Genomic DNA, 14,797 nt, shown 5'->3' with positions numbered 1-14,797 from the left:
ATGAGGTTTTAACATTACCACAATCTTTATATTTACTGATGGAATTTTCCATCGGTATTTATATTATCATTTCGTTGGTAATTAATTTACCAACGAAATCATCGACGAAAATGCTTCGTTGGTGAATCTTTTATTGGTAAATTTTTGTCCGTCCGTAAGTCCGTTGGTAATAAAAAAAATATTATTACCGATGAATTTACTAACGGAAAAAGCATGCAAAAAAAATTATATTCTGTCAGTATTTCCCTCGGAAAATACTGTATGTAATTCTGTCGGTAATTTTTAAAAATATATTTTTAAAAAATCCATTTTACAAAACTATAAAATAATTAAATTAATATAAATCAACACTAGCTCTATAATACTCAAAACGCTTGGAAAAAGAAGAAAATCATATGAAAAAAAAATCCTACAACAATATTCATACAATTATTAAGAACAAAAACAATTAAAAATAAAATAAAATAACAAATATAGCAAAAAATAATAAAAAAGAAAAATGTTATCTTAATGTGATTGCAAGTGAAGCTAAGAAGTGGAAAAAAAATAAAAATTTGTAAAGTATATTAATTAAAAAAAACTAAGAAGAAAAAAGAAGTAAGGAGAAAAATACATACTTGAGCATGGAGGAGAAGAGAAGGAGTTGAAGAGAAGAGAAAGAAATAGATATTGCTGTTTTTTACATATGAGAAAGAAGAAGAAGAAGAAATGAGTCGTGTCTGTTGTGAAATTAGAGATTTTAGGCTTTTATTAAGCGTTTTACCGACAAATAATTAAATAATAATATTTTTAATTATTCCGTTGGTGATTTTGTTTGTAATATTTAATTTAAATTTTTAATTTAATAAAAATTTTTCAGAAATCGCCAAATATTACCGACAACTTTTCAATCCGTTGATGATTCCGTTTGTAATTAAGAATTGGGACAAATTTTTGTAACCTCCATGACTTCTATAACACAACGCATACTTGTGATTTGCGTGATTGTGTTGTCGGACACATTCTCCACCAAAAAAAAAAAAACTATGAGTTATATACCTCAGTACTATAATATTAGAATGAACATGGTGGATTTTAGTGCAAATTGATGATTTGTAATGAACATGGTGGATTATGGGTTAGCATCTCCACTGCTTAATAATAATAAGATAATGTTTTAGCATTTTTTATTTTATAAATAATTAAAATAAAATTTAATGGATAGTCAAAATATTGAAATTGTATAATAACATACTCTAACTCCTAACATAGATTGGGTAAACTAAAAGAGTATCCAGTATGAAACATAAATACTTTAATGACTTTGTTATATAATTTCTAAAACATGAGCAATTTATACATAAATTATCAAACTAGTAAATATTTCTTATTGCAACAATGAATAATCAAATATAAAGAATTGGGGATTATGAACTACAAAATAAATCAATTGATATATATATATATTAAAATCACGAAATAAAATCTTATAAGTTTGTTTTAGATTTATATTAATACTATAATTATGCAAGAGGAAAATAATATTATTACAACTTATATAAAACTAGTTATGCTACACCGGCAGATGTTATTTCTAAGATAATTTATTAGGATTAATGACAAAATAAGATAAAATCTACCGGATTATATTTGATTAATATTGTAAAATAATAAAAATAAAAATATATTTGATTGAATAACAAAGACATAAACATTAAACAAATTCTTTTACTTTCGAGATAAAATATACTAATTGGTTTTCACTATGCACTAACCAAATTTTCTGCCCTTCACAACAAGCTTGAATGACTTGTCACCCATGGCCATCAATATGGCATTTAGCGCCATTTGAATTTGAATGACATGTCATTTAAATACAAAATCGAAGTACTATATGACCCGTCGTTTGGTGAAAGAACCGACATGCCTTCTAAAACTAATCCTTTAACACCTTCACTACTTCATGGCTGCGCTCACTCCAAGCAAACTGTAAACAATGGCTTCTCTGAACTTAGCTTCAATCTTTAGCTATAGTTACAGGAGTTTTAGTGCACCAGTGACCCTCCTGCGCAAGCTAGCATTCACCAGGGCTTATTCTCTCAACAAGAAGGCTTTGGTTTGGTGTTCTCTGAGTAAAAGGAAGTTAAGCTGTGAATCATTGAAGCAAGATATTTCTTGCACAACTGCCGCTTCTTCTGTTAATGGGTATTATTTACAGTCCATTTTTTTTAATGGGTTTCTCATATTTTAGCTTGGTTTGGTTAAAGTTTCAATCATTAATGTTTTTGTTTGAAGTAAGAGGTAAATTGCTGGTGCCATGGCTTGCTCTTCGTATGATGATAAAAAAGTTGAGGCTTACCAAATGTTTGTGATGGTGTATTGTATTTGAGAATTGTAGTCTTTGAAAAGTTTCAGTTTTTGGTTTAGTTGCTATCAGTGGTGTAAGTGAAGGTACTGAACAATTTTAAGAGCAAAAAATGGCCCCTGCACATTTTGGCTTTGGGGAAAGTTGACCTGAAAATGGCGAGCATTTGTGGTTTCTGAAGAAATTATGATATTTGAGTGTTGTAATGTCTTTGAAAAGTTTTGAGTTTTAGTTTCATTGAGTTGTTGAGGTATTGTGAGTATTAGTTTTATTTGTTTTCTTTTGTAAGGTTTTTGATAAGGTATTAGCAATGGCCATTAATGAAGTTGCTGTTTACTCGAAGAAGGTATCGTGTTCTACCATTGAAAGTTTTTTTTTTTTTGTTCAAATTGAAAGTTGATTCTATGGAAGGAGTGAGTTGGAATTTAGTGATAACAGAGAAGTTGTTCCTACTTGTAGAAACGTGGGATCTTAGCCAAATTTAATGGAAGATAAGAAGAGAGGTTTCTACACAATTTTTATACCTTCGTATTAGCCTTCAATTAAAACACTTGATAGCCCTTTGAGGCCTTATTTAATTCAGCTTGCCATTCCTTTTTTGGTCTTGTTATCCACATTTAATTTGAAATTCATTTGTTGTTGCAATTTACATTTGATGTTGCCTGATCTTGTGAATAGTTAATGTGGAGACTTAATTTGTTTCAGTTACCCGGAATATACTCGCTTGCTTCCATGCCCCTCTCACAATAGCCCACCAAGAATTGAACACTTGGTTGTTTCAGAAGAAGGTCCTGTTCTAGACTATATCTGTAAAGCTCTGGATCTGCCTCCTCTGTAAGTGCTGTTCTCTTGTATTCTAAATGTTTTTCTTGATGTTAAAACACATATTCCAAGATTTTGCACAGCATGAACATCATTATTAATCAAGATAGAGTGATACATAGCAAATTACATTCTTTGAAGGTTTGTTGCAGATCTTATCCATTTTGGAGCTGTACATTATGCCCTTGTATGCCCACAGCCACCTCCAACAGCAACTCCTGAGCAGATTAGGGTATTTGAAGAAGTTACAGCACCATCAGTTCTAAAGAAGAGAGCTTCTATCAAAGGGAAAACAGTACGAGAAGCACAGAAAACTTTCCGGATAACTCATGTCGATCAGTTTCTTGAAGCTGGAATGTATTTGCGTGTTCATGTACACCCAAAACGCTTCCCTAGGTAAACACAATATTAGGTGGAGGTTTACTGCCATTTTCCATTACATTGATACTCATTGACATTCTAATTGTCTTCAGGTGCTATGACATTGATTGGAAATCAAGAATTATACATGTGACTGAATCTTTTGTTGTTTTGGACAAACCTGCTGGTACATCGGTATGGCATTGATCTATTAGTTTATCAATTTTGTTGATTTGGGTTGAGCAACAGTCTGATTCTGGTAAACAAATTATTTTCATAATTTTGGATTTGATATAAAATACTAACTATGACGATACAGGATATTCTCAAAAGAAAATAAATTAACAGCTTCTGCCTTTGCTCCAAATAAACTAAGACTTGTCAAGCCTTGATGAGCTCTTGTCTGTTCATAGTGCATGAGTTTGGAGCCACACTCAATTTTATACCATGAATAAAATCTACAGTCACTTTGTGCTTTTCACCATTTACACTAGTGAACTGATTGCTTATATAATATGTAAACATGAACTTCATTTAGGTTGGAGGAACTACAGACAACATAGAAGAAAGTTGTGCCACCTTCGCGACTCGTGCGCTGGGATTGACAGCCCCATTAAGGACTACCCATCAGATTGATAACTGCACAGAAGGCTGGTATGCACTCTGATAGAATTATGTTGTTGTTCTTATAGTTATCATGAAGAGTAAATAATGGTGTGTATTTCATGTGAAGTGTTGTGTTAGCCAGGACCAAGGAGGACTGCTCAGTTTTCCATGGAAAAATCAGAGTAAGTTTCTGATACTATATCTTACATACAAATATTTGATTGGTTAGCTTGGGTGCTGGGCAGGCCACCCTCCAGAAGTGCAGGACCTTTGGCATATTATCACCAAGGTCACCACTCCCAGAAGTAGATGGTCACCCTGAATTTGGATTAATTTGATTATTTTTCTACGAAGTTTTAAGTGCATCTCAAGGCCCTTAATTCAACCACATCTTTTTTGCTGTCATCAGGAGAAAACGGTGAAGAAGCTTTATATTGCACTTGCTGCATCTCCTGTGCCCATTGGTGTAGTTAACCACTACATGCGTCCTATTAATATGGCTCCGAGACTTGTTTCAGAAGGTAATCATCTCCATCAAGCATTGCATTGATGAAGTTGCGACTCAGGCAGTGTTATTCCTGGATATTACCTTGGCATGATGTACACTTAACTTACCGAGTACTTGTCATCAAGTGTCGTAAAGGCTATACACCTCTAGAAAGTGCCTCTCCTCTCTCCTTTATACCTTCCAGTTTGTATTCAAATGCGTCGCCAACTGATACCATGAAACCCATACCAGGAAATTAGTTAAGAGTTGCATTCTTATTAGAGGCTCTTTTGAATTATTACAACTGGATAGGACACAACTTCCTGAGCGAATATCTTTAGCCAGTTCTTTTTGAAATGATATTAGTTTGTCATCATGCCTATTTATTTATTGAAGGTGGCAGAACTACTGTGCAATCAATAGTCTTTCTGCGAGGTGGTTGTGGTATAAATTTGAAATAAAAGCTTTTATGGCATGCAGAATTTATAAAAGGTTGGCATTTATGTCAACTTGAGGTCATGGAATGCAAGAGAGTTCCTTGGCCAGATGCTGTTATGGAAGAGAAATATTGTGTTCAAGACTGTGGGTGGCCCTCAAAGGATCATCCATATGAGTGTAAAATCAACCTTTTGACTGGCCGTACACATCAGGTTATTCAGCTTACCTTTTCTTTCTTTGCAAGTCATAATCCTCTCTCTCTCTCTCTCTCTCTCTCTCTCTCTTTTATTTTTTATATAGAAGTTGAGTCATAATTCTCTTGTATTTGGATTGAATATATATCTTATGCTCTGTGCAAAAAGGTAGCATTTGCTGTATATCCTCACTGAACCATGGGTTTTTCAATTGAAAATTGCGACATAAGAAATTTTTTTATCTTTGATTTGAAGGGCATGATTTGCAATTCCTAGGATTAAGGCATAAATTTTTTTTTGGATATTGTTGATTTTATACAAACTACAGTAGATAAATGATTTCTTTCACAAGGGTTCAAAATTCCCAAGGTGATTGATACTTTTCTTGAGCATTCACTAAATGATCTGGACAAGATTTTCCAATGAGAAAACTCGAAAGTCGTATGGATCTGCATTTCTCAAATCATGATCTAAGAGTCTCTCAGCAGTAAGTCAGCAATTGGTGTTGATAGTTAGCTTTCATATTACTTAGTTCATGGATGGAATATCTAGTGGGGATATAGTGGTTACTTTGGCTATAACATTTAAGTCATATGGTGCAGATACGAGCTCAACTGGCTGCCCTCGGTGCACCTCTGGTGGGTGACTCAATGTACATGCCAGCTGCAGTTGCAGAAATGGTCAGTCCGGGTTGTAATCCATTTGGAAAATACAAAAAGCAATACACTAGTGAGGATGATAAAGCAATAGCTGTTGAAGAGTGGGTTTTATGTCACGGAAAGGAACCAAACGTTGCAATTGGTCTTCAGGCATGCCAGATTTCATGGGATGATGGCAAGCACATTTACAACGCTGGATCTCCCTGGTGGAGATGCAGAATGGCTTAAATAGGTACTGGATGATTGGGATCAATTACCAAGCTGAGTGTTCTTCAGCTGAGGTTTGAGGTCCATCTACCATCACTCTTTGATCTAAAGGTCCTGACTCACTTGCAGCTGAAACTCATTGAATGAACTGTCTTTCCTTTTAGTGTTTGCTAATAGTAAAACAGATACTCTGTGCAGGTATCCCATTGTCAGAAGGTGGGACTCAATTTAAGAACCATAAACTGTAGGCCTTGTGACATGTTGTAAAGCAAAGGCAAATAAAATTCTGAAGGGAAGATATAACGTGGCTAGTGTTACATGGTTAGATATCCTTAGTGAACCCTTCTAACCTTTTATACCAAAAATCCCTTTTATGGCATTATGCATAGATTGTTACTAGGAGATATTTTCTTTTGATATGATGTTAGTATGGCACGCTAATTCTTTTTGTTTCAATACATCTCATTGTTTTCCATCCTTTATTTATGATGCAGATGTTTATTATTATTATACAGTACACTAAGATCTGGGGAAAAGAAATAGCAATCAAAAGAGCTCCGTATTTTTTTTTGAGACGATCACAATGTAAGACGATCCCAATGCTTCCACCTTATGTTTTTTTTGAGATTACCAACGTAGCTAGTGTACAATTTTGTCCTATTTTCCTTCTACTACTCACAGGTGATATCTGAACTGAGCTTTTATCCGTATGATTACCAGAACTTGGTACTATAGATATCGACTGCAGTTGCATGTGATAGGATTATGTTATGTGTTGTTTCAAATGCTGTGTCTTTGAGTCTCCGTAAGAACAAATTTTCAAAGGGGCTCGAGCAATGGTATGTCGGGTGTTGACTTGTCCGGTACCCAAATACGACTGGAAAATTTCAGCTAAATAAATGTCATTTAGATTTAATTTGTCTGTTGGAAATATTTTTTTTAAAAAATAATTTCTTTGAAAAATAAATTTATGAAAAGTAAATTATTTTTAATTTTGGTAGTATTATGAAAAATAAATTGAAAAATAATTTTCAATGTTTGATTATGTCATGGAAAATAAATTGTTAATATTTTTATATAAATTTATTAAAATAATAAGGAACAAATCTTAGAAATTAAAAAGTTGAATGAGAATAAAATTGAAAAAATCATTCTAATTTCATAAATTATCTCAAATAAAATAAATAACAATTAAAATAATAGAGATCAAATTTATCGTATAAGAATGTTGAAAAATAATGAAATTAAAAAAAATAATTTCATAAATTATTTCAAATAAAATAAATAACAATCATAAAAATAAGGATTAAAGTTAATATAGAAATAAAATTAAATAAAATTCTACATTTCTATTTTTTTCTCAACTTTTAGAAAAATATTTTACTCCCAAAATAAAAGGAAAATACTTTTCAGGAAACCAAGTCAAATTTTTCTTTGACTGGAAAGTGTTTTTTATTGATCAATTTTTGTAATGATAAACAAATACAAGAAAGTTTGGAAAGTAGTTTTCAGAAAATCATTTTCCATGAAACAAATGAGGTCGTCTTAGTACTTCAATCGGTCTCCAAAATACCATGAACAAATCTCATTCATATCATATCAAATTTAACTAGTCATTTCTTTTTCTTAATGTAAGGTTTTAATTCTCTTATTGAGTTCTATCATCTTACAATTCAAGGTTTTTTCTTTTTTTATTTTTTTTTAATTTTGAAATCTAAATTTAATATGTCAATTTTTTCCAACATGGTTATCAAAGCTAGTTAAGTTTAATAGTGCATGTAAGAGATTTGTGCATGTGCGTAGAAGGGAGAAATCCCAAGAGGAAGTAGAATACCAAGTTACATCCAAAGAAAAAAACACTTAAGGTGTAAGATGATAAAATTCAATAAGAGAATTAAAATGTTGCATCAAGAGAAAGAGATAGATAGAGAGAAGGCCAAGAAAGGCTATGTGCTCGTTGATGAAGTCTGACACAAAAGATGAGGTAATATAAAAGAGACCATGTATGAAGAAGAGAAGAAACTACTCATTTTAAAGGATATGAAAAATGACTAAGGAGCCTCGGTAAGAAGAAGACAACAACTTGATAAAGAGTTGGCCAAATACAAAGGCTAAAAGACTGTAAAAATATAATATAAATTATATCTTGAAATATAATTTAATAAATTAAGTTTTTGGGTAGAGAAGATTTTTTATCATAACATTAGACTCTTGATGACCTAATAACCATGAATTTAAATTTTACTATTTTTATTGTAATTAATAAAATTAAGTATAAGTTAGTGTGATTATATGCAAATTTCAAGTTTAAAAAGCTTTCAGTTGAAAGTGTAAAATAGAAAATAACATAAATAATATATTAGAATATGTAAAATAGAAAATAACATAAATAATATATTAGAATAATTTACATTTTTAAATAAAGATGATTTTTAATAAAATAAAATATTGAAAAGAGATGTTTGACACGAGAGATCTGATAGCAATCACAATAGGAGAAAATGTTAAACTTTCTCCCACACACTAGGACATTTGGAACAGCAACCTCTCCATCGTTATATTAAACTTTCTCTTCATCACTGAACCTGATTTCTCTATTTTTCCTCACCATTTCACTAACTTAATGATCATTGGAGTATCCCCTATTTTAAAATGCAAGAAGACACTAAGCCTAAAATTCAAGCCCAGAGCCCAGTATACATTGGAAGTGATATTGTGTTAGAGTTGCTGTTCTTGGATCAAAGATTTAGCATTGCTAGATATCGCAATGGAGAGAGTCCTTATGACCTGATTTGTGGGTGTAAACGTCCCAATTGCTCAAACCTTTACCATCGCTCATGAAAGCCCCTTCAACCTGCAAAATTCAAGGGATAGAGAAAACCTTTCTATGTTCATTCATGGAAAAGTTTTACTGTACTGAGTGACAAGGTTGTATAAATTACATTTGAAGGATGATCAAAGTTAACTTGGAGTGTAATGAGAGTGAAAAAGGAAAAAAAACCTGGTAAGAAGAGGGGGCTGTTCCAAGGAGAAAGTTAGCAGGAAATATAGAAGGATCTATCTAAACTTCTTTCAGAGTTTTGAGATCAGATGATATAGAAAGAGGTAGGAGGACACTCTGTTTTTCAAGAAGGATTGAGAGAAGGATGGATAAGAGGGGAGAGATTGAGGAAGAGGGATTGGGAGTATTATCATACGTTTGACAAGAAGGATAAGGGTTCGAGGATTCAATCTTCCAATTTGGGTAATTTGAATGGATTACTCTCATCCTTATTCTTACTTGTTAGCCAAACAACTAGAGGGATAGCAAGTCATCCCTCCACTTTACCCAATCCATCCTTCCTAACAAACATAGCTTAAAAGAAATATAGCTTTAAACAGAGAAGGAATTCTCATGGTGTATGGAGGGTTCTGCTGCATACCCTTGCTCTAGTGTTCTGTCCGCATACAATTGTTGAACTTTAATATATAATTTGGGTAATTTGAATGGATTACTCTCATCCTTATTCTTTGAGGTATGTAGATTCTATAGGCTTTTGCAAGAGTACTGTAGCTTACAAAAATCCCAACTTCAGCTTTCTTGTCCAGTTTGTCTTTTTTATTTTGAGGAATATAAGAAAAATATAAACAACCAAATATCTTTAGATTAATTAGCTTTGGTTTGTAGCCAAACCAGGCTTGAAATGGAGTCCTTGTTTGCAGGGCTTTTGTTGACAATCTATTCAACAAGAATACCGATGTATTCACTGCCTAAACCTAGAATTTCTTGGGCAGTCATTTATCATGAAGCAAGCATCTAGTCAACTCCATCACTATCCTGTTTTTTTTCTTTCCACAACATCATTTTGTTGTGGAGAGTATGGTGTTGATAATTGATGTTCAATGTGTATATCTTCACAAAATCTGTTAAATCTTTCATAAGTATATTCAGTTCCATTATCGGATCTGATTACCTGAATTTTACGGTTGCTTTGAGTTTCAATCCAAGCCTTGAACTTTCCAAATATATTAGCAACTTCTATGTAGCTCTCTAGGCTTGCTTTGTTGAAATGGAAGTCTTGATAGCTTTCTACATTGACAGGCACCACATGTAGAAAAATCTTTTTCTAATTTGGGCAAGCCTTTCACCTTGTTGTTCTTTTCCATGAAAGATAATGCTTCGTAACAATAATGCCCATTCTCTTGTGCCAAAGCATTGAATTATTGACTTCTTTGTGTATAACATCCTGCTCTTCTTTAAAATCCAGTACAAAACTTTTACCTTTAATTTGAATATTGAATACTTCTATGCCCTCACTATCTTCAATCACATAGCTTTTATCTTCAAACAACACTTTATAACCTCTGTATAACAACTGAGAAACACTTAACAAGTTTTGATTGATTTCAGGAACATATAGTACATCTGAAATTAATTTAAAACCTGAGTGTGTTCCAATATTTACTATTCCTTTTCTTGCTACTTTTAGGTGAGTTTCATTTTCAATCTTGACTTTAGAAATAATATTTCTATCAAGCTTTGTGAAGAGCTTTCCATCATGAGTCATATGATTTGTATATCCGCTGTCGATGACCAGTTTTAAGAAGATTAAATATTAAAAAGAGATATTTGACTCGTGATAGCAATCTCAAGAGAAGAAAAATGGTCATGTCTGACAAATTCAATTGTCAAAGAAAGGAGAATTGAAGAGATGATAATGAAAGAAAGGTAGAAAAGAAGTAGTGATAGCAACGTGGCTGCACAAAACAAATGAAAGAAGACATTGAAGTTTTTATCATCAACAAGAGATTATAAAAGCACATCAGCCATGACAGATGATCTTCGAATATATTGCAAGATGATCCTTCAATGTATTTGTAAATTTTAAGAAATGCAAGATTTCTAAAATTAAAAGGAAAGTGTTAGAATTAATTTTGAAGTCTAAATTAAATATATAATTTTAGTTTTTTAAGTGAATAAATAATGTATTAATAATATAGTTATCTTTCAAGTTATCCCTACACTATTATTATAAACATATGTATTGCGAGTTGTCTTCTGGATTGCTGTTGACTGTGCATAATAAATAAATAAAATAATATATAAAAAAGCGACTGTCGACGAGAGTTTTTTTGCACCCTGCGGCCTTTCCCTTTCTGGGCCTGATTAAATGGACAATCCTTTCTTGCACCCCACAAATCCCTACATCGGCACCCAAGGTTCTGTTTGTTTTAACAATATTTTTGAAATAAATTATTTATTTATTTTTATTTGTTTTAAATTAATGTTTTTGATATTTTAAATTGTTTTAATATACTAGTATTAAAAATAATTTTTTAAAATAAAAAAATATTATTCCAATATATTTATAAATAAAAAATATTTTAAAAAATAATCATTATTATAATATTAAATAAAATCTACAACTTCAAAGAGACCAAAGTGGGCATTGCACATTATCCCATTTTACAAGTCATCATAATTAATTGAGCTGAACATGTTATCATTATAGAGTTTAGTAGTGGTTGTTTTTTAAAATATTTTTTATTTAAAAATATATTTATATAATATTTTTTTTATTTTTTAAAATTTATTTTTGTACTAAAGTTGTCTAAAAATAAAAAAAAATATTTTTTTTTTAAAAATTAAAATTTCTGAAAACGTGCATGTAATGTTTTTATTATTTTTATTGGTCAGGAAAACTGGTAAATAACTGCCATAATTTGTCAAGTAAGGTGTATAAACGCTCCAACTACCCACACACTAGGACATTTGGAACAGCAACCTCTCCATCGTTATATTAAACTTTCTCTTCATCACTGAACCTGATTTCTCTATTTTTCCTCACCATTTCACTAACTTAATGATCATTGGAGTATCCCCTATTTTAAAATGCAAGAAGACACTAAGCCTAAAATTCAAGCCCAGAGCCCAGTATACATTGGAAGTGATATTGTGTTAGAGTTGCTGTTCTTGGATCAAAGATTTAGCATTGCTAGATATCGCAATGGAGAGAGTCCTTATGACCTGATTTGTGGGTGTAAACGTCCCAATTGCTCAAACCTTTACCATCGCTCATGAAAGCCCCTTCAACCTGCAAAATTCAAGGGATAGAGAAAACCTTTCTATGTTCATTCATGGAAAAGTTTTACTGTACTGAGTGACAAGGTTGTATAAATTACATTTGAAGGATGATCAAAGTTAACTTGGAGTGTAATGAGAGTGAAAAAGGAAAAAAAACCTGGTAAGAAGAGGGGGCTGTTCCAAGGAGAAAGTTAGCAGGAAATATAGAAGGATCTATCTAAACTTCTTTCAGAGTTTTGAGATCAGATGATATAGAAAGAGGTAGGAGGACACTCTGTTTTTCAAGAAGGATTGAGAGAAGGATGGATAAGAGGGGGGAGATTGAGGAAGAGGGATTGGGAGTATTATCATACGTTTGACAAGAAGGATAAGGGTTCGAGGATTCAATCTTCCAATTTGGGTAATTTGAATGGATTACTCTCATCCTTATTCTTACTTGTTAGCCAAACAACTAGAGGGATAGCAAGTCATCCCTCCACTTTACCCAATCCATCCTTCCTAACAAACATAGCTTAAAAGAAATATAGCTTTAAACAGAGAAGGAATTCTCATGGTGTATGGAGGGTTCTGCTGCATATCCCTTGCTCTAGTGTTCTGTCCGCATACAATTGTTGAACTTTAATATATAACTGGGGGGGCAGTTGACAATGCTTGCATACTTGAGGCCACTGAAAATGTTGGTTTTTCATTTTCAATTTCTGTTTTTTGAGGTCTGTACTCTGCTGGTAGCCTGACAGTAGCAATTAAGCCACACAAAGTATGTTTCTATCAAGCGGGAAACTGTACATGTCATGCTTTATTGCAGAGCTCTGCATGGTTTGAGAAGGAACTGCATGTTGCTTTTGGTCTTTAGGCATGGTGCTCATGTCAACCTCATTTCGTACACTGATCTCCCAGGAACAGATGCAGAATTGCTTGACCAAGGTACTAATCTCCTTTACTTAAAAAGGTCCTTTCTTCCATTTCTGCTGATTTAATGTGCAGGTATCGACCGTCAGTAGGCAGGACTCCAGACAAGATTGATGTACTTGTAATCATGCTGCTATGAAAATGCAAATAGAATTCTGAATAGAAGATTGAACTAGGCTAGTGTTATATGGTGAGATGTCTTTGAAACTTCTTACTCCTTGAACCAAATTCATGAAACTTCTTTCACTCTACTGTCAATTTGATATCACCATTCTTTTCGGCTCAATGCATCTCTTTAATCACATTTCTTTGTCTGTGCTGTTTCTTCTCTTGGTATAAAAGGCATGACTTACCCCACAACTTCATCTAGGTTTGATGTGATTTTTTAGTTTTAATAGATAAATGATCTGATGAACGATTCTGTCAAATAGTAATTTCTGCAAGATGAAAATATATTGCCAAAATCAAACAAAGGAGCTCCTTGATTAAAAAATGCCATTGCATATTAGTAATATGTGCTGGATTATTGAAGAGAAAACAAAACTTTCTTATTGTAGATGCAGCAGAGAACAACCTTTATTGAATTTCAATACGTTTATTTATACAATAAGAAAAAACAGAAATGCAAGATATTATTCAAGCATATCTGATTTTCTGTTACATAAAAGATAGTTATTAGAATAAAAACAGCAAACAAACTCTGATATCGTAAACAAACTTAGATTCTGCTGAGATTTTATTTTGCTTTTAGAGTCATTCTTGGTCAACAATTCTCCTCCTTGACTGCAAACTCCCAACTTCTGTCTCAAATATTCAAATTTGAGCTTGGGAAGTGCTTTTGTTAAGATGTCTGCATATTGTTCCTCTGTTTTGTAGTAAAATAACTTCACGTTATCAGTAAATCACATTATTAGTAAATCATCAACATAAAGAGATACAACAAGTATCTATCCTTCAACTCTTTTAATGTAAATAGTAGATTCACTTAGACTTCTTATAAAGCCTAAGTTCTACAAGTAAGCATCAATTCTGTTATACCAGCTTTTTGGAGTCTGCTTTAAGCCATATAAGGCTTTTTTTAGTTGATATACCCGATTCTCTTGTCCTGCAATAGAAAAACCTTCAGGTTGTTCAACAAAAATTTCTTCCTCCAAGTAACCATTCAAAAAAGCTGGCTTGACATTCATTTAATGTAAAGTCCAGCATTTTATGTAGCAAGTGCCATCAGCATCCTTATTGTATCCATCCTTGCAATTGGAGCGAATATTTCAGAAAAATCCACCCTAAACATCTGAGTATATCCCTTGACAACCAACCTTGCCTTATATTTATTCACAGAACCATCAGAATTCAATTTGGTTCTAAAAATCCATTTGACTCCTATGGCTTTTTTGTGTTGAGGTCTGTCCACCAATTCCCACGTTTGATTCTTTTCAATCATCTTTAGCTCCTCCTTCATCGCATCTAACCATTTCTGATTAGTTGCAGCTTCTTTATAATTTACAGGTTCTATTGCAGTAACATTGCATCTTTGATAGATGTTAGCAAGAGTTTTGGTTTCTATCACAGGCTCATCATCTATCATCATCTATTTTATTCTTTTGATCTTGATCTTCAATCTGTTTTTCATCCTTCCAATTTCAGTTGTCAAATTCGAAAAACTGAACATCCCTGCTAATGATTACTTTGTTTCTTTGAGGTATGTAG

At 32.6% G+C, this 14,797-nt stretch overlaps 1 protein-coding gene across 6 annotated transcripts; it reads left to right on the top strand.

Annotated features, from left to right (window-relative positions):
- Positions 1-1,917: 1,917 nt before the first annotated feature.
- Positions 1,918-7,033, top strand: LOC133698692 (RNA pseudouridine synthase 6, chloroplastic). 6 transcript variants are annotated; one of them, XR_009843179.1, is made up of 11 exons: positions 1,918-2,184; positions 3,050-3,178; positions 3,308-3,562; positions 3,640-3,721; positions 4,065-4,180; positions 4,260-4,314; positions 4,542-4,653; positions 5,100-5,269; positions 5,854-6,228; positions 6,316-6,438; positions 6,612-7,033. XR_009843179.1 is itself a non-coding variant. In XM_062121715.1 (10 exons), the coding sequence occupies exons 1-9, from the start codon at positions 1,976-1,978 to the stop codon at positions 6,136-6,138; spliced, it is 1,413 nt and encodes a 470-aa protein (XP_061977699.1). In that variant the 5' UTR covers positions 1,918-1,975; the 3' UTR covers positions 6,139-6,142; positions 6,316-6,599. The 6 variants fall into 6 exon arrangements, 3 of the variants coding, with proteins under 3 accessions (XP_061977699.1, XP_061977698.1, XP_061977697.1); XR_009843178.1 differs by lacking the exon at positions 6,612-7,033 and having other exon boundaries at positions 6,316-6,599; XR_009843180.1 differs by lacking the exon at positions 6,612-7,033 and having other exon boundaries at positions 6,303-6,599.
- Positions 7,034-14,797: the final 7,764 nt, after the last annotated feature.

Source organism: Populus nigra, chromosome 7 (genome assembly GCF_951802175.1).
Source record: "Populus nigra chromosome 7, ddPopNigr1.1, whole genome shotgun sequence".
In the NCBI taxonomy this organism is placed as follows: Eukaryota; Viridiplantae; Streptophyta; class Magnoliopsida; order Malpighiales; family Salicaceae; genus Populus; species Populus nigra.
The sequence above is the reverse complement of the archived record's forward strand: the minus strand, read 5'-3'. Positions and strand labels throughout refer to the sequence as shown.